Source organism: Myotis yumanensis, unplaced genomic scaffold, assembly GCF_028538775.1.
Source record: "Myotis yumanensis isolate MYYU_CA2020_CCGP unplaced genomic scaffold, mMyoYum1.0.hap1 SCAF_15, whole genome shotgun sequence".
Lineage (NCBI taxonomy): Eukaryota > Metazoa > Chordata > Mammalia > Chiroptera > Vespertilionidae > Myotis > Myotis yumanensis.
Window position 1 is genome coordinate 52973960 of NW_027223766.1, and position 20015 is coordinate 52993974.

General features: G+C 59.1%; 1 protein-coding gene across 4 annotated transcripts in view; it reads right to left on the reverse strand.

Moving 5' to 3' along the window:
- Positions 1–20015, reverse strand: part of SLC45A4 (solute carrier family 45 member 4) — a 48570-nt gene that overhangs the window by 15205 nt on the left and 13350 nt on the right. The window contains exons 2-3 of one of the 4 annotated variants that reach the window (XM_070392447.1): positions 4255–4356; positions 2618–3235 (exon numbers count right to left, since the gene is read on the reverse strand). In XM_070392447.1, the coding sequence (XP_070248548.1) occupies positions 2618–2861 (244 nt within the window). In that variant the 5' untranslated portion in view covers positions 2862–3235; positions 4255–4356. Of the gene's footprint in view, positions 1–2617; positions 3236–3374; positions 3396–4254; positions 4357–16982; positions 17112–20015 lie in introns of those variants that run through there. The other 3 variants (XM_070392449.1, XM_070392450.1, XM_070392448.1) reach the window with 3 other exon arrangements.

The window sequence follows — 20015 nt, forward strand, 5'->3', positions numbered from 1 at the left end:
CCAGGCCAGGGGAGCCCCGGGAATCTCACACAGCAGCCGCCCTGAGCTTCAGACACACCGTGAACAAAGTTCCGCCTCGGACCCACCGGCACAGGGAAGGGAGCGAACCTCACCACACCCCTGGCGAGCAGCACCCTGCACACCCGGGGGAGCAGATGGCCGCGGGTCAGGTAGGACGAGAGGCTCTCTACACATGTGGCCGCACACGTGCGCGGAACGAGATGCACGCGCACTGCGGGCCCGCCACGATCCTCTCCTGAGCGCTCACTAGGCACCTGTCCATGCGCCTGCCCTGTGCGTGTCCACCAATCAGCTGGCAGTCACTGCCCCGCCCTGTGCGTGTCCACCAATCAGCTGGCAGTCACTGCCCCGCCGTGCGTGTCCACCAATCAGCTGGCAGTCACTGCCCCGCCCTGTGCGTGTCCACCAATCAGCTGGCATGCCAGACTGGCTGCACCTGGCTCTCGGTGGTGGGCTGTATGGGCGACTCGGAGTCACCTGGCTCCTGCCTGGCCGGCCTCCAGGCCCCCTGCCCTTCTGTGCTCTCTGGGGTGGGCTTTCTCACAGAAAAGAGGGGCGTCCAGGCCTCCCAAACCCCAGGGGCCCTGATTCTCCTTAGGCTACAACGGGAAGGGGAAGAGCCTGGCTTTTTAACAGACAGACAGACAGACAGACACAAAATGCAGGTGCGCCTCGCTGGCTCCAGGAGAACCCAGCACCCTGCTGGCTAGGATGCCTCCGGCCCGACTCCCAGGCAGGGCCGGGCAGGAGTCGGTCGGCTCAGCCTTAACCCAGCTCATTAGTCAGACCCGAGGCAGCGAGACATCCTTTCTTCTTTATAGGATTTTCCTTTCCCTCGGGGCTACTTCCGGAACCAGAAGAAAACAATGGGTGTGTGTGGCCAGGCGCCCACACGCCTCCTTCCCGGGAAAGGCTGTGTGGGAACAGACTCTGCCAGCGGGCGACAGGCCCCGGAGAGGCTGGGCAGGCTGTTCCAGCGTTTCCCAAGACTGACCCCCACTCCCACTGGATTCTAAGTCTGAGACGCCCCATTCACCCCATTCCCGGGCTGCGGGCACGTGAAGTGGCCAGCACCTCACCTACTGCCGGTGCGGTGGGCTGGGTCTGCGGGAGCCGCCTTTGCCCCTGGATGCTGGGCTGACAGCTGGGGGTCCTGCCCAGTGCCACACCCTCCCCTCTGCTGGATCTCCTTTGTACCAGACGAGCCTGGGGCCTGAGAATTCTCCTCCGGGGGAATTCCTACACTGAGGACAGCAGCAAGAGCAGGTGGCAGGGAGGGTCAGCTCCAGGTCAGAGGTGAGGAGGGCACCCAGGACCCTGCCCGTCACCCCCCTCCCCAGATGATGTGAGAAAAGACCCTTCAACTCTTCTACGTACACACCAACTCAAGGCGGGCCACAGCCCTCACTGTGGGAGCTAAAACTACAAACCAGCTAGAAGAAAACACAGAGGACACCATCCTGACCGGGGCCAGGCCAAGATTCTAGTTACAACAAAAACGAAAAAAGTTAGCATGCCAGTTTTCATCTACATGTAAAGCTTCTGATTTCAAGATCCTACTGAGATAGCGAAAGGGAAACCACAGACCAGGGCGAAAACGGCAAACACGTATGTGATCAAGGACTCCATGAAGAATGCACAAGAACCGCACGCAGCGGGACAAGCCCTGGTAAGACGCCAGCAGAAACCGCACACATTCACCTGAGACCATCAGGTGGCCCGCCGAGGGCACGTGCCGCGGGGCCAACCTGCTGGAGAAACGGGCTCAATGAGAGCTCTGACCACTGTGCTGCCCCAGGAGCGGGAGGCGAGTCCAGCCCCGAGAAATGACCGCCTTTCGTTCCCCGCTCCCTCTAAGGACCGCTGTGTGATGACAGGCATGGGGCGCAGGCGGAGTTTCAGACGACGGCCCCGTGGGGACGGAGATGCGCCCAGCTCTCTGCCGGCCTGGGGCCGCTGCCCCACCCCGCGGGCACCACGCAGAAAACTCTGGTTTTCAGATCCGACTCAGAGACTGGGCCGATCGGGAGAAAGGGACATTTCCAAACCCAAATGAGTAGATTTTACAAATACTTTACCAAGCACATGGGAAATTCTAGAATGAAACTATACTTTTAAATGGCTTGGTCCCTTAAACCTCTTCTAGGCTGAAAAATCACACATTGTTAAACTTCCTTCGACAACAGGGAAAGTGAACACCTCAGGGTGATGTGGAAGGGACCGCGGACTCCAGGACTTCTGACAACCCGGACCCTTGCCACCGGAGATGCACACGACACTCAGACTGCAGGTGACAGCAACACTGACAACAGGGCTTTAATCAAGCTGCTCGGTGTCTTCTCCCACCAGGTGTCATGCTAGGCTCACCTCTTGCCTCCATGGGCTGGTCACACGCCCCGACGGGACGGATCAACGCCAACTGCACTTATTCAAACCCCCAAGGCCTTGATTCCACCCCAACATCAGGGGACCGTCCCCTCCCCTGCCCTGGTTTCAGACAGGAGCAGAGGGGTCCAGGCCGTGAGCCCCGAGCCCACGCCAGCCCTCGTTCTGCTCCACGTGCCGAAGGAGCGAAGGGCCCGGCGGCGGCACTTACCGATCTGTAGCAGGATGGGTGTGACCAAGGCCGTCTCCATGGCATAGCAGAACTCCCTGCCGAACATCACAGCCCCGTGCATCACCCACAGGCGCAAGGGGATGCGGTCGATGGAGCCCTCGCTGACGGTCTCATCGCGCGGCTCGGGGCCGGCGCCCGCGGGCTTCCGCAGCTCGGGCAGGGCCACGGGCAGCTCCTGGACTTGCATGGACTCTGAGTCGGCATTCTGCGGGGCCATTCTCATCACCACCGAAACGGATCTGTATTGCTGACTCTACCTATGTAAATAACACTACCGCGTATCTGTAAGGATAAATTAAGACGTCTCCTCTCTTTGCTTCCGTTGCGTTCCCCGGCGAGCAATCCTTATATTCCTCTTGGCACAACTTCCCACTCGGACGGTGCGCAGCAGGCAGAGCGCTTTCTGGCTGGATTCTGAGCATGTGGCTGCTGGGTTACTGCGAGTGAGAGTTACAAATCCATAATTGCCACTCAGTTAATACCAGTTTCATCATCATGACCGAGGGGGTGCAGGCGTGGTTTCTGGGGCTGCGGAGAGGTGGGGCGCTGACACGGGAAGGGGCTCCACCGTTGCTCCCCATCGAGCGACCGGCTAATCTGCAAGAGAGGAAGGACCTGCAGTCAGGCCACGCTCGAGAACCAGGCGCTGGCGCCCAGGCGGCCGTGAGGGAGGCGGGCCCACTGCCGTGGCAGTTCTTGCGGCTTATTTTCAACAAGAAGGCAGAGCAGGGCTCACCGAGGAGCTGAGACCGCCCAGCGCACAGCGGCCACAGGCTCGGCGACCCCGCCGACAGGTCTGTGGACTCAGCGAGTCCCGGACGATGTCCCCACTTTGCCTGGACAGCCGCGGAGTGAAGCCACGTGGTGACAGTCACCTGACCCGGTTACCACACAGTTACACCTCAGGGCTGGGGGCTCCCAGCAGATGTCTAACCGGCCCTGGGAACGGGGTGAGGAGGAGGGAGGCAGCCTGGACGGCCTATGCTCAGTGGGAGGGTGAGTGTCCAACCACCTGTCGCCTGCCTCGCGGTCAGGGCTGCCGGCCCCAAGCAGCTGGTCACAGCCACCTGGCCCGTCGCAGTGGCTCCCAGCCTGAGTCCTGCCGAGTCCCTCTGATGGCCCAGGCCCACATGGCCACCGTGGGGGGGAGCCTGTCAGTCTGGGGCAGTGCAGGTCCCTGCCCTGGCGCTGTCTGTGGGGCAGAGGAACGAAGGACCCGCGCTCAGGCAGGGCATCTGCTGCCCCTCCATGACCCTCAACCCCCTCCAACCTTCACTCAGCCACCGAGTCCCTGAAGTCTCTTCTCAAGCCTCAGCCCGCCCGGCAGAACTGCCCACGGCCCTTCCCGTCACAGGCCCTCACGGCTCCTGTCCTTGGGGACGCACCCCCCAGGCCAGGGAGTCGCTCCCTGGAGAGCCCCTCAGCCAGCGCCATCCGTTCCATCCCCCGAGCCTGGCCGCACAGCGTGAGCCCAGGAAGGAGAGAATGAGTGAGTGATGACCAGCTGCCAGCGCCCCCGCCCGGCCAGCTGCTTGAAGAGTCGGACGCAGGGGATGGGGCAGCCGCTCCCGCTCCCCGAGGATCCCATGCACCGGCGAGGGCGTGGCGGGGTTTACCTGTTAGTTAAGGAGTCTAGGCATTAACGCAGCGGCTCCCTCTGTCAGGCAGTGCACACGCAGTGGCCCAGGGGACAGTTACCCAGGTAGCGTCACTGTCATCTATATTGACGGAAACGACAAACACCGTTAGCATCCTGTCAGCAGCGGTGGGCAGGTGCACAGCCTCCCGCGGTCACAGCTCTGGGAGCTGACTCCCCGGTGCACTCAGCGCAGGAACACCACACTTAGCAAAACTTCCAAAAGCAAGGAAAGCTTGCCACGCCCTCCCCGTTAGCCACGCCCTCCCCATTAGCCAAGCACCTGGGTGGCGGGTTGCCATCACATTTAGGGGGACGATCAGATACCATTAAGCCAGGTCTGCTGCCCAGAAGTGGACTCCCTGGAGGCTGGAGGCACTGGAGCGGCAGCGGGGGCGCTGGAAGCACTGCCAGGTGCCCTCTGAGGAGCCCGTTTAGTGCCACGCTGAGCTGAGGCTGCCTGCTCCCTCCCGAAAGCGGGGGTTCTGGACCAGAGCCTCCTCAGCTGCTGAAAAGCAGCAGCAGGGGACGCTGTGACCTACCCCGGGACCTTCCACTCGAGACCAGAGAACTCCTAGGACAGGCTCCTCGCCCAGAAGCACTGCCCATGGGGGGCGCTCTCGACAGCACCGCCGTGCTGGGCAGAGGCACTCAGATGAGAGAAACTACAATGGCTGCAATCAACAACTTCCTCTATTGTCCTGTTTCTCATTTCAGGGTAAGTGATGCCAAACATGTGACTTCCGACCATTTGCCGGGGGAGAAGCCGACTGCAGGGCCATCCTGACGGGCTCCGCACTCGGGTCAGGCCTGAGCCTCTGCCCGAGTCACACACTCGATGTGGCGTGGCCACCTTCAGTGACCAACCCCTCCGCAGGGGGTCAGGAGGTCACGCATGTTCGCATGTGGCTGAGGCACGCCGGCACACGTGATGCAGACGCATACGCACACGCACCGCCCGGGCAGGCGGACTCCGGCCAGTGCCATGGTGGCTGGTGTGTGGCCACAGCTGTTTGTGCTGCACACCCGCCTTTAAAACAGGCCCTGCCCTCGTCCGCCAGCTTTAACTATTAAGGAGATTAACTAGGGACCCGTCTGATGTGTCCTGGCCCCGACCTCTCCTCGTGCTCCAGGCGCCATGGACACAAGCCAGGGAGCCAGACCCACAGCAGGCGATGAAGACCAGCTCTGGACCGAGACCATAAGAAGACGTGACATTGGCCCCAGCGAGTTCCGCTTGCCCTCATTAAGGAATAAAACACCCTGGCAAACCTGCGCACCCGGTACTTCCTGAAATCCCACGAAACCCCACTGCTGGCCCAGACTGCTTCCCGGTCAGAGGCCCACTCGGGGAAATGACACGGAACCCGGGCAAGCTGCCCCCCAGGAGACACTCGCTGCCAGTCGCCTTCTGCGGGCAGGCGCGCTCCGTCCCTCCACCTCCACCCCTCGGTGCTCCTCCGTTTGCAAATGGGCTGAGTAGGAGGGTTTCTTGTTTTTCAATGAAAAACCAAGGGTTTTCCTCCCCTTCTCCACATTCCTAGCCCTGCTTGTGCGCACAAGCTCTCCAGTAGGAATGAGGCTATGGCTGCCATGGCAACAGGCAGCCGTGTTCCCACTGCACAGCTCCAGACCCGCCACCAGGGAGACTGAGCCTCAGGGTCCACCTGCAAGGCCAGGAGCAGCCCTGCCGGCGGGTCCATTGCTCCCTCAGGAGCCAGGCCAGGGGCCGGTCTACTCGGCCTCCATCACTCACGACAGGAAGGGCCGCAGGTCCCAGGCCGCCCAGGGACACGCATGACAACCCAACGATTAAAATATGAAAACCCCTCGTGTCCCAGACAGAATCAAGCCGACCCGAGAGACGGGGGCCTGAGGAAGGAACCCCGATCCTGCGAGGGGCAGGCGCCTTTCGCTGGTGCTCAGACAGCACGTCCATCGGTGGTTCCGACCGGGGACTGCCCTGCAGAGGACGCAGCGCACAGTGACACGGGAGCGACGGTCCAACAACGTGGAGTGACTGGCACTGGTTCCGAAAGTCAGGCGAACCCAAAGGCCCACGTTTTTAAAGGGGAAGTATGAAATTCCCGCGAAAAGTCAAAATCACAACGGGGTTTTCCAAGGTGAATTTCTGACGGATGAAGAGAACCCGCAGCTGGCTTTGGCCTGGTTACGTTTATTCTTTCCCTCCGGGGCCATAAAGAACCACCACAAAGCCACCCCTCGCGGACCCCGTGCTCATCTGGGCTGGGGTCGCTGGTCAGCGGCGCAGCAAGGACGAGTCAGGTCTGCCCCACGCACAGGACACTGGCTCTGCTACGCCCCAAACTGGTCCAAGGCCGCCCCTCAGCGTCTCGTGCCGTTTCTGGTCGCTCGTAAACCCTCCTGTGTCACAGGTCCTTCCCTCTCCTACGGGTCTTAACGCGGGAAGTGGCCCCGGGAGCAGGAGAGGCCAGCCTGTCTAGAAGGGGGGGAGGGCGACGGCTGCCCCGAGGTTCTTCACCTGCGTAGATGAGACTATAAGCCCACAGGGCCTGCCTCCACCTCCAGAGATGAGAGACCCCGTAACCGGAGGTCCCCGTTTTCTGTGATGACGAGACCTACTCTCCCAGTCGCCTCTGGACTGAAGGTGCGCTGCCGTCTTAAAAACCAGCCTTCCAACACGGCCAGACGCCTGGAAATGGCATTTCCACGTGTATGGAGGCTTCCCCGCTCCACAGCAACCCCCGACCCCAGCAGCTCCACCCGGACCCTCTCCACCGGAGAGAGACCAGGCTCCACAGGGAGGGCACCGTCTGCGAGACTGTCCACCGCTCCAGATGCCGCCACAGCCGCTGCCTGTGGCCTGACCAGCTGGCTGAGAGAGGGGGGCCCAGGACCCCTTCCCTGGGTTCAAATAATTTGCCAGAAAGGCTCACAGAACTCAGGAAAACCCGTTTACTCATTAGGTCATGGATTTACTCCAAAGGATCTTAATGTTGTGCCCAGATTTCAAGATTCCCAAGAAACCACATCAGGGAGCCAATTCGATGTAAAAACATAAGAATCTGTATTCAAGCTAGCTAGCTTGGGCCCCCCATCCATATCAAGGCAAAACCAAATGGCTGAGCGCCCCAACCCTGCCCGAAGACCGGTTATATAGGGGGGGGGGGTTGGAGAAAGGGGAGGAGAAAGAACTGTGCTCTGCCGCCTGGGTGTGGCTAGCAGAGTAGGATGTGGCCCCCTACCCTGGGGCAACCTAGCCCTCGCCCTTTCATTCCCCCCTTTGTCTTGGAACTTCCGGCTCAATCATGAGACGGACTGATTCCACCGTTGCTAGAGGCCCGTACTGGGCATATTTTAACAAATGGTCTGGTGGAGGGGAAAGAAACCATTTTAGCTTTAACAATTTCTATTGAAATAGGATTTTTCTTCTTAAAATTCCTCCATGGCTATCAAAAAGCCAAATTAAGATTAATTTATTTACTGTCCTGATGTTTGCATAAACACAACAAGAATGGTGATTGACTACCTTTGCTGGAATCTCATGGTTGAATCTTAATGTGCCCCGTAGGGCCAGGAAGCCACGCCATCCAGCTGCCATCAGGCCCGCCTGCAGTATCTGCTGAGTTAGGTGAATTCTTCACCTGTATTCCACCTGAGCCCACGCTCCAGGCTTTAAGGCCCATTTCAGTAGCTCTCCTACCCATTGCGGTCCAGAGTGTGTGGGGGTTTTGCAGGAATGTAGAGGCATTCCTACTGCTCCCCTTCTTACCAACCGCCAGTGATGGTAGGGCATTGGCCTGACACTCCAGCGCCAGCCATCTTCAGGGCTTCCAAGCAGGATACCAGGCTTTCTTCGTGGCATTCTTACTGGCTTCAAGTCTTTAGAGCTCAGACAGGGCTCTTTAAAACATGATACTCCAGTCAAAGTTTTCCGTTAATAAAATCACTATTAGGAACCGGTTTTATTGAATTTATGCAAAGAAATGTATTGCCATGTTAGCATTGCCAACTTTCGGAGGAATTACATAAGAAGAAAGACATAATGATCTACTCTAAGATTTGCTGACTTTCCTTGCTAATTCCTTTTAATTGTTGGCATTAAATTTTCTTTCTATGCGTAACCATGCCTTAGACCTTCTATTCTAAACAGGCTGTTTTTCAGACTACCCCTGACATGGGCATGGTCATAAAGGCCTGCAAGCAGTATACAGGCTGCCAACTGTTAGCTGTCTCTCAACAGAGACCAAAACCTGATGGGCACTGTTCCCTGCCCAGGTGGGCACCTGCCCTCTTGGCAGCTAGGCACCTTTTACTTTTTGGGGTTCACCCCACATAGTATCCTTCCAGGATAGCCAATATACATTCAAACCTGCAAGAGAATTAAAGGTTAATATAACACATCAATACAATGAAACATAATATAGGCATCATGGCCGCTTTAGGCAGCCACATCTTCTGCTACTAAATATGTGATACTAAAGTCTATTTTTTGATCTTCCTATGAATTGTCCTTGTCTCTTTGGAGCCATGTCCATGAAGATGCAGGCATTATCTAAGTCTATTCAATGTTACTAGCATTGGGCAGGTCGAGCATGCCATAGCAGGTTGCGTTGATTTCGATCGATGCTCCATTTGGTAATGAAGTCTTTCCGGATCATGGATGGGTCCGCTGACCGGACGTGGGTGTGATGGACCCAGGTCGCACGTGCAGGGCTGCCAGGGCCTCGTCTATGGCAGACAGTTAGTCAGGCAGCAGGTCCAGGAGACAGGTGGCCAGAAACACACCTCCGACAAAGCAGCTTACCAGGCTCAGGACTTTCTGGCAGAAGGCTGAGGCTTCCGGGCTGGCTCCCGGTCGGCGCAGCACACAGATGGGCACCAGACTGCAGATGAGCATGAGCACCAGCAGGAGCACCAGGGCCCCTAATTTCACCTCCAGGCCCACAGGCAGTGGGGGAGCCGAGGCTACTGCCTCTGGGCGACACACCAGGAGCTCTGGTTCTCCCCAGGGCCCCATGGTGGCCGGCTGCTCCAGTGACTCTCAGACCTCGCGAGGGTTTTACTCCATGGTCCTCACCAGGTTCAGCAACCAGGCCTCTTTCAAGGGAATGCGCTAGGACCAAACCTTTTATCAGCTTCATTCCCGCTTATCTTTATAGATTTTAAGGTCCATTAAGTCTTTGCCTCGGGGAACTGAGCTCCATCCTTAAATGTTATTAGAAAAGCCACAAAATACCTTTTAAATTACCCCAGAATTTTAAAATCTTAACCCAGCACAGAATATCACATAGAAAATCAAAGTTCCCAGTAAACAACAGAGATGCTTATAAACATCAAATAAACATTTACACTTACACCTTTTTAGTGAACAAGTATTTTTACAGCCTTGGGCTCTTGAGCAGATAACAGGAACACCACCCGAGTCCCCTGATTGGGGGCCTGACAGGAACAGATGTGAGGGTCTTCCCTTTCCCACATCTCAGGACAGGATTCTTGACCTATGTCTTATTTAGATAGAAATGGTATTTATCACAAACAAATAAACAAATCCAAAACCAAGAAAATCAAGGCCAGAAGTACCCTCTGATGTTTTAGGGGTACCAAGGAAGGAGAAGTTAGGCAGTGTCCAGTCCTTCTCACAATCCACCAGTGACCAGTCCCAGCTCACTGGTTTATCATTTATTGATATTAAAGCCATGCCTTCCAGTTAGAACTCTTGGCTTTAATTTTTAGGTTTTATGTAAGAGACATAGAAATTTTCAAAATGCAATGTTTAAAGATAAAGTCCATCTGTAATAAAGCGAAAATAAGCCCTAAGCTCCAGTTAGCATTGTTAGGCATGCCCATGAAATTAGCGGTACCCAGGAAATAAACGCCTGGGAGCCATTTTTGCCATTTTTTTCCCCATTTCATCTGATATCCAAAATATACCAGGTTACATAGCCAACCGGCTTCCTATTCCGACCAGCACCCTCTTGTGTTGCTCCTTGGCTGCCTCAGGCCAGGTCACTTGGTGCAGCCTCAGAATGGAAAACGCATCGACATCCAGGACTAATGTCAGCATTTTATCAGAATTTACCTTTTCTACCTGAAATAATTGTACTTTAGAAATTGGATTACTGCTATCAGTTCCTTTTAAAGACTTGGCTATAACCTTTAATTGTCTTTAGTTTAAGGAAAGCAGGGTTTTCTAGATTTAAGAGATTAGTTTAAAAATAAATCCGCGAAGCAAGCACGCTTGCAGCCTTAGAAAACTTTGCCTTAAAGCTCCACCCCCGACTAAATCAGAGGGCGGGGCCTTTGCTGTTTCAAGATGGCGGCCCCCAGGGGCACGGCAATCCATGTGGCCAACATGGCGGCAGCCAAGTTATGCAGCTTCTAAACTGTTCTCTGATAGCAATACTAGTAGAAAGCTGATTTCAAAGGAGCCACCTCTTGGCCGCTTGAATGTTGGTTGGCAAGAGGTGTAGCCATTGAAATGCAAATTAACATTTCTAAAGATGACTGCAGGCGGAATTGGACCACCTGCATGCTAGGGAAAGGGCGTGTCTGCCCTGCTCTCCACCAAAAAAAGGTGTAACTTCAGACTTAAAAAAGATTTTAAACTTTTAGCTGGTAAGTTAAACATTCAGTTCTTTAGATTTTTCATCAGGTAAATTAGAGCAAACCATTTCTTTATCTCCAATGGGCTCTGGAAAACCACATTCGAGTCCCGTAAACAGACTCTGGCCCCTCTGGTCTTTTTTTTTTTTTTCTCTTCTTTCAGATGTAAATTGATTACATTCCCCAGGACCATCCCTTCAAGACCAAAATAGTCCTGGGCCTCTACTCTGCATACAGCAAAAGTCCGGCCCAGCCCAAAACTATGCTCATTCGTTTTTAAACTGGCCCTTCTCCCTTTACACGTGCACAGAAATCCCGGATGCATTTTAAAACTTTTACATTTCTAGCTGGGGCGATCTCCATGGGAAGAGGCCAGCTCGCGCGGCCGCCGCCGCCGCTAGGTGTCTGGCCCTCAGGCTCCGCGGGGGACCCTTCCCAGACCTTCCCCCGGACCCGACGCTGCCGGGGGCCTCGCTGCTCCGGCATCCCGCAAGCGACCCGCCGGCCTTGCTCCCCTGTGCTCCGCCCAGCTCCACTCGCTCGACACAAGCCCCCAGGGGTCAACACCCTGCCGCCCACCGCGGCCATGCTCCGCGAACGAGCTTGTCCGCGCCCGGCCCGAGCCTCCAGGGCCGCCCCCCGAAGGCGCGCCACCGCTCAAGGTGCTGAGCGCAGGCTGCGGGGCTCGGGCTGCCCGGGCTGCCGCCGCCTCTCCCGGCCTCCGGCCTCTTCCAGGCCACGCCGCTCGGGCTCTGGCTCCGGCCCAGCGCCTGCCGCCGACCGGGCCGGAGGCCGAGCCTCCAGGGCCGCCGGCGCCGCAGCCGAGCCACCCGGCCCGCGGCGTGGCCGGGCTCCGGGGCAGCCGCGCGCCGCTCCCGCACGCCTGCCCCCGGCTGCAGAGCAAGCGGCTCCCGGGGCCCCAGGCACAGTGACACCCGATCACCCTCCCTGCCTGGGAGGCGCGCGGGCGGGCAGGGACCTCTCCCCTGCTTCCACATTCACATATTTTCACCAGATATTTACTCAGAGTTCAAACAATCCATTCAATTTCTAACAATTTCCCAATTTCTGAGGGAGCTCTAAAGCCTCCCGCAATCTCCTTGAAATGATCAATTACAATACCCAAAAGAGTCCACAGAAAACAAAAACACAGACAGACAAACAGGGCTCGAAACAGCCTTCCAATTCCATGGAAGAAACAGACGGCGGCATTATGCCAAACCTTTTCAGATTGGGATTTCTACAGACCCCTCGACCTCGGGAGCAAAGCTACCAATACAGATGGCGAAGCTACTCGCCTACAGATCCCCCGACCTCGGGAGCAAAGCTACCAATACAGATGGCGAAGCTACTCGCCTACAGATCCCCCGACCTCGGGAGCAAAGCTACCAATACAGATGGAGGATCGAGGCGTCCCCCGACTCCTCCCGCCCTTTGACCTCCATGTGCGTCCACGGTCAATGTGGGCGAATACAGATTTCAGAAGTGAGCTCACACAGAACAGACAAACATAATACAGACACTTACCACGGTCATGCAGATTCTACGAATTGGGGAAGTCCCTACATGGTCTTGGGAACCCCGGGCGAGCCCCCAAATGTTGTGCCCAGATTTCAAGATTCCCAAGAAACCACATCAGGGAGCCAATTCGATGTAAAAACATAAGAATCTGTATTCAAGCTAGCTAGCTTGGGCCCCCCATCCATATCAAGGCAAAACCAAATGGCTGAGCGCCCCAACCCTGCCCGAAGACCGGTTATATAGGGGGGGGGTTGGAGAAAGGGGAGGAGAAAGAACTGTGCTCTGCCGCCTGGGTGTGGCTAGCAGAGTAGGATGTGGCCCCCTACCCTGGGGCAACCTAGCCCTCGCCCTTTCACTTAAAGGATGCGAGTCGACAGTCAGAGGAAGAGGCGCAGGGCAGGCTCCTGCCAGCGTGTGGCACGTGGAGGTGGTCTGGTTCCAGGACCGGAGCCGCCTCGCCCTCGGTGTTTATGAGGCTCATTACTAGTCCGGACCGAGTCCGGGGCCACCAGCCACTGAGCTCCCTCTCTAGCCCCCCCACCCCCGAGTTGGGGTGGGGGTTGGGGGGGGCAGAGTTCTAGTCCTCTGATCACCAGGCTGGGGCTCCTGGCAGCCAGCCCCCACCCTCCAGCGCTTTCCAAAAGCCACCTCATTAACGTAACAAAAGACACCTTCATCCCCCACTCTCCACACCTAGGAAATTCCAGGGAGGCACAGGGGTGCTTTGTATTAATGAGGTGCTGCTGGGAAGAGGAGAATAACGAGTGTCCTGACCAGCCTCATAAACAAAGCCTCCGGCCGGCCCGGCCCAGGAGCCTCCACAGTGAGTGCAGGGAGCAGGGTCTGGACCAGCATGGGGAGCATGTCCAGTTCTCTGCAAGGACGGACGTCGCTGGGTGATTACAGTCACATCCTTCTGCTTCCATAGAACCTACCATTTACGTTAATCAAACAATACACTGCCTTTCAAAAGAACTTTCTGATTGGCCTATCCCAACACCACAGGGTGCTGCCAGGTGGTGAGAATCCAGGAGTGCTGTGGCGCCGACTGGCAGAGGCCTGGACAGAGACAGGCCTGCAGGCCCGGCAGCCCCAGGAGGGGTGGGTGGGGGGCAGGGCAGGTCTGACAGCCCTTTGGACCCCATGAGCTCCTGCAGGTGCACTTGGTGCAGACTCGGGCTGGTTACCAGGAACCATTCAGAAGCCTTGCCGTCCGACACAGCACTGTGCCGGGGACCTAGACCCCTCCCGTGTGGTGGTGCCCAGAGACCAGCCACTCAGGTAGGCCTGGCGCCTGCTCCCTCCGCATCCACTCCAGGTCTGTCACGTGACCACCACAGGCCTCAATCACATGACAGGACTTTTCATTCAACAGCCCCACCACCCACGGGCAGCTCAGATTTCACTCTGCTTTATTCAGCCTGCTCCCCAGAAGCTGAAGTCAAGCACTACCCCAGCCACACCCCACCTGCTGTTCATCCCGATTCTCCCACAATGCACTGTACCAGACTCACTCGTGGTCGGCCCTGACAGCTATACGCGGTGGCCATCCAGGCGAAAGGCCTCAGCCACTCTCCTCTCCTCTCCTCTCCAGGCCGAGAGACAAGCAGCAGCCCTGCAGCGAGGCGGGCGTGGAGTTCGGGGCTCTGCTCCTTGTCTGGCTGATGGACCGCACCCTCCCCGCCTGCGGCCAGAGGCCCACTTGGGTTTCTCAGCTGAAAACATCAGCTAACAGGCACCCTCCCAACTCACTGCCTGGTGGGCGCAGTGCCTGCCGGGCTGGAGTGCTGTCCCTGAGCTGGCGGAAGAATGAGCCTCCAGCAGCGCCAGGCAGGCGAGCAGAGGCGAGGAGGCCCAGGGCTCTCGGCACCTGCGTCCAGGTGAGCGTGGGAGGCGAGCGGTTCCCAGCACCTGAGATGCACGCACACGGCCTTCTACAGCCCGACCCTTCCCCCCCCCCCCCTCCCCGCCCGAGGGTGTGGGTCCACACGCAGCCGGCGCCACTCGGACACAGAGACTCCCCGTGCCGTCCAATAGCGATGGAGGTGAGTGGGACCAGGGGCACGGGAAGGCCACAGGCACAAGAATGACCCCTGCCCTCCCCGAAGAGCAGCCCCTGCCGCGAAGCTGGACAGACCTCCGAGAACATGAGCGCTGGAGTCACCAGAACCGAGGAGATGAAAGCTGAGCCCCCGGCAGGGCGGGCCGCAGGCACATGATACACGCTCAGCAGGTGAACTCCCGGGACACAGGATCTGAATGTGCAAGGAAAGGGCTTAAAATAGGCTCCATCTCCTCCTCCGGAAACAGACAGTGACCCAGTCACTGCACCCGACCCAGGAGTCAGTGATGCGGCCTTGGGCGCACCTTGCACCCCTGGGCGGGCTCTGCTGGGGGTGGGGGGGCTCAGGTTCCTGCCGTCCTCGGGCCCACAGACAGCACCTGGGCCACACGTGTTAAACCTGTGAACACAGCACTGACAGTCCAATGAGTTTCCAATGAAGGAACTGTCCCTAAACATTCCTTAGAGACACTTTCCGCCTGGGAAGATGCAAAGTTGCGGGCATGGACGGTGTGATGGCTGCACGACACTGCGGACGCACTTCTAATGGCCAGAACGGCGTCGCTTCTGGCGGGCACGCCCTATCACAGCGTGCAGGAAGTGAGGCAGCGTGAGGGACACAGCTGGGAAATGACCTGGGAGGCCATGCTAGCGAGTAAGTGGGGTTCCCCCGTAGGAACCCAGTGCCCCCACAACCATTCAGCAAACCCACAGAACGCTGGCCAAGGACGGGGATGAGCTGTGTGTGGTGTGGGGACAGCAGGAAGGCACGGGACGCCGTCTTCCAGGCGTCCTGGGCCACCAGCGGCCGCCAGCAGCCCAGAGTGCTGACCACACACCAGCTCAGGGGATGAGTCAGGAGGGAGGGAGACAGACAGACAGGCAGAAAGACAGAAGAGTGGAAGTCAGCAGGGCAGAGTGAGTCAGCTGACCCGGGAGGAAGTGCTGGGCCAGACTAAGGTCTAAGGTCCCACAGAACAGACTCCGGGCACCGCGCGCTGGGCTGGCATTGCTGGGGGCCCGCGACCGGCAGGGGCCACTCTGCCCCGTTTGGCGAGGGCCCAGGAACACCTCACGCCTCCAGGGCGGTTCACTTGGACGCCCCGCCCCACTGTGGGAGCCGGGCCTGTCTGCAGGAGGCTGCCGGGAGGGAAGGTGGACTGGGCCCAGAAAGCGGCTCCTTTCATGGAGAAGCGGCGTCCTCGGGGAAGGGTTTCACTGCGGGTGTTCAGGGGTAAGTTCGCCATCAGGTGGTTTCCTTTACACCTGAAATCTGACCACACGTGGACGCCACCCCCACCGGGTGACCCGCCTCACTATTCACATCCCGTTTCTTCCGGGTGAGGCCAGTGTTCCCTCTGGACGAGGAGTCTCCAGTTTTAAAGGAACAGGTCATAAAAAGGCAGGGCTCTAGTGCAAGTCACATTCCTAAAAAGCCGGCCAATCCCACCGAGTGGCACCTGGAAGTGTACCAGACCGGTTCCCACCAGCTCTCCCCTCCCCCAGCCCAGCCAAAGGCTCGCCAGGAACAAACAAATGCCGCCGAGATAAAGACCTTCAGGAACTGCGAACAAGTCTATCTGTTCACAAAACCAACTGTGGATGCAAAGTCGCAAGTTCAAACACAATCGGCCATTGTACACTGCCTCAGTTTATCGGGAACAATAACTCCCTTTCAGAGAAGATGGAGTCCCACGAACACCGCCCTCCAGCATTTTTAAGATACTTTGCAGGATAAATATTAGCTCGGGACCTGCCTACGAGAGAAGTGAAAGCTGCCAGAGAAGCGTTTTAAAAGAGAAGGAGAAGGGCGGCCCAGGCCTGGCCAGGGCAGGGCCGGCAGCTCCCTCCGACTCGCCCGGGCCCACCCGGCGCACAGCGGAGAGTGCAGTGGGGGCCCCCAGGAGCCACCGCAAGACAGAGAAGTGGGCCGTGGAGGCACGGGGAAGGAGAGCTCCAGGTGACGGCTGGGTGACGAGCAGGGGCAGTACAGCTCCAGTTCCATTTAAACCTAATTCTTGAAAGACAGTTAAGTAGCCTGGGTGACCAAACGCAAGGACCCCCGGGCCTGCACTGGGGCCGCCCCCACACCCCCGCTGGGTGGCGTGCAGCGGGACCTCGGGTGCACTTCGCACCAGACTCCAGCTGTCACTCACCCGCACCACCTGGGGAGCGTTTCACATTCAGGACGACGGCCTGAGCCCGCCCAGCAAGCGACCCGCTCAGGGAGACCCAGAGCAGCCTCCAGGGTCACTGAGGGGGGACAGCCAGGTCAGCCAGGGTCCCACAGACCAGCCCACGGACCTCACTCCTATGTCCCTGTCTTACCAACCCAGCACAGGCCCCTCTTGAAACAGGTAGGACCCCCGAAACAGCTAGGCCCCCCTGAAACAGAGGAGCGCCCAGCACTCTTCCGTCCCCTGCCGTGCACCTGAAACAAGCTCAGCTCCCACCCGAGGGCAGAAGATGGTGCCGAAGACAGTGGCCAAGTCTGAACCGCACCCCAGTCTCTTACGACAGCCGTGACCCACACTCACCCTGTCCCATCAGTAAGGGGCAGCACCTAAAGCCTGCCCTAAGTGCTGGTGACGCAGGTGACGCTCACGTGCCTGTAAGAGCAGGTCCTCCCTGGGGGCTGCTGCCACCGAGTCCTCAAACTGGAGCGGAAAGGTGGCCGCGGCCGGCCATGCAGACGACGGTCCTGCCTCGGCCTGGAATCCCGCCCACCAGCAGGCCTCCCCCGCTAGGTTCTGTCACTCACTCCTCCCCCTGCTCCCAGCTCGGCAGCCGGAATGTCTCAACTTGGCCAGTTTCTCTAGGCATCAACATCACTCCCATCTCGGCCTTGACTTTGGGCGGTTCTGGGCCCCCAGGCCACAGGCAGCAAAGGGCCTGCAGTCAGTCAGCTCCCGTGACCCAAGCACAAAGCTTCCGGGGCTTTCCCGCAGCCACCGCCCGCAGCGGAGGCACAGGACAGGCGGCCAAGCAGACAGCCCAGGCCTGTGGGGTGCAGAGCGCAGGCCGGACGGCGCGGTGTGTGGGGAGCAGTGACCGCCCCACGTGCTACGCTGCACACACACCGCCACGGCCACGGTGCAGGCCGCTCACGGGCTCTCAGCAGCGCGGACCCCGCTGTGCACTGAGCAGGGGCTGCCGGGGACACGTTCCCCATGAGCAGACAAAGGCGTGGAGGTCCTTGTGCTCCACACGGGACCTGCTGAGCAACGTCTCCTCCACGGGTTCAACCAGCCTACACGTACCTGCCTGCCGTTCAGCAATGCCGGTGACCTGCAACTCCCCCCCCCTGCACCCCCTCCCCCCCGCAGTGCCCGAGCCGCAGGGGGCAGGTGTGCCGCACGGAGCCCAGGCCTGGCTCCCGGGCCCTGAGAGGGGGGCCGGCTCGGGCACCCCCCACCTCGGGACGGAAAGTTGGCCGGAGCTGGGAGGACGTCTGGCGTCTATAAAAACGCCCCTCCCAGGGGAGCCTCCCGAGACAGACGCCCAGATCCCTCATTCTTTCCCTTATTTGCCGCGCAGAACACTAAGCTGTTCCTCCTATTTTGAAACAGAATCCAGGTCAAAACCTTGCACAGTGAACAGTGACCCCAAGAAAAAGGTCACCAGATCCAAAATATTTCTCATCTGGCCAGAGGCCCAAGTAACTCTAAGCTGTTTATTTGCTTAGAGTGGAGCTCTGGGAGGGGACAGAAACCCAACCCGACACCCGTCTGTCTGAGCCAGGAGAAGGGGGGGATGCGGCTGCTCCCTCGGCGGGTGCTCCGGGCGTGCCCTCCCCTCCCAGGACTCTCCCCTCGGAGCCGTGTGGGCCTCTGTGCACAGTGCAGGCCCCAGCGAGGCCCCCCACGACCTCACACCTCCCACGCCCGCGGCCCAGCGAGCTCCTGCTGCACCACATAGTTCTCGGCCTGATGCCTTGGGTGCTGGCAGCCACGGGACCGACACAGTCAACATCCCCCCTCCCCCACCGGCCTCCAGCAGGTCACGTCACGTCACTTCCCAGGCTGCCACTTCACACCCAGCCGGGTGCACGGCCACCCTGCACACAGGCAGCTCCCCACTTTTCCCAGCTGCACACATCGCTCAACCGTGCAGGGCCCAGGCCTCAGCGTGGCCCGGCCTTCTGGAGAAGGGCCCGCTGGGGAGACGGGACCCTCCCAGCCGCCTACACAGAGCCGCCCTCGGTCAGCACCCGGGGCACCTGACAACGTTTCCGGAGGTGCAGACGGACCCGGAGGGAAGACACGAAGCCAGCAGACAGGTGGGGAGGAGAACCCGCGTCGGAGGTCGGAGGTCGGTGCGGACACTGACACCCAGAGCAGCAGCCACGCGGGACCCGGACTCTCCCGGGGCCGCGGCTCTCGGGCCAGCATGTCTGCAAACCCGAGGTCCGCGTCTTCCCCAGAGACGCCGGAGCCGCCCAAGACCGGGCTTGAGGGGTGATTCAGAGGCGGCGCCCTCAGGGCCTGCAGAATCCCCATGTCAGTCAAGTGGGTTGTCCCCGAGACATGCTAAAAGAGGGGGGCTGTCCCACGCACGGAGGGCAGGGGGCCCTGGGGAAGATGCTACCCACAGGGGAAGCCCCAACACCCCCATCCCTGCTGCCCTAAAAGGCACGAGCACACCGGCCGCCAGTCCTCGGTGAGCAACTGCGCGGGAGGGTCTGAGTACCTGCCTCCTGCTCCCCCGCCTCCCTTCTAGGGACGCGATTTGGAAGGGAGGAACCTCGGGGTTTGGGCCCAGGCAGACGGCCAGTCTCCACTGGGGCCCCTCCTTCTGCGCCTCCGGGAAGCTTACAGCCTGAGGTGCACCCCCATGTCGGTCTCTCACCAGGAGGTTAGCACGCACCCCTGCAAACAGGCCGCACCTGTACCTTTCCGCAGCTTCTCTCCTCAGGCCACCTGCGGTCCCTCCCAGAACGGGCGCCGGCAGAGTGAGTGACAGTTCAAGGCGCGTTTCCCATGGAGGCACCGCGACAGTGGCCTGCAGACGCCCGCGCTGCCCTCCTGCGGGGAGTGTGCCCGGAGACCCTGCTCCGTCCAGGCACAGACATCAGCACCACCCCCTCCAGTGGGTCTGAGACCGCGAGGAAGGCAGAAGTAGCTGCTCTTCCAAATCGCTGGCAACAGCAGGTTCAAGCGCCACTACCATGCCACCTCCACGGGGCGAGGCCTGTGAGCATAGGGAGCCACGCCACCTCCACGGTGTGAGGTCTGTCAGCACAGGGAGCTGGAGTAGATATTAGTGAGGGGGGGAGCCCGACTGAGCAAGGATAATCTGCGGGGAGCCGGCTCGCTGCACCAGGAAGTCAGCTGCCTGCTCCAGGGGACCAGCTTTGCCCGCCAAGGATCAACACTCTCCTCCCCATGCCGGGGAGCAGGGGCGGGGCCTGAGCAGAGGCCGGGTCTAGCCTGGGGAGGTGCAGGCTGGCAGAAGGCGGGTGCAGCGCAGCCCACAGGAGTTGGGAAGCTGGTCAGAGCGCTGCTCTGTGCACCAAAAGGCTGTGTGTTCAAGGCCTGGTCAGGACGCAAACCTAGGTTTTGGGTTCAATC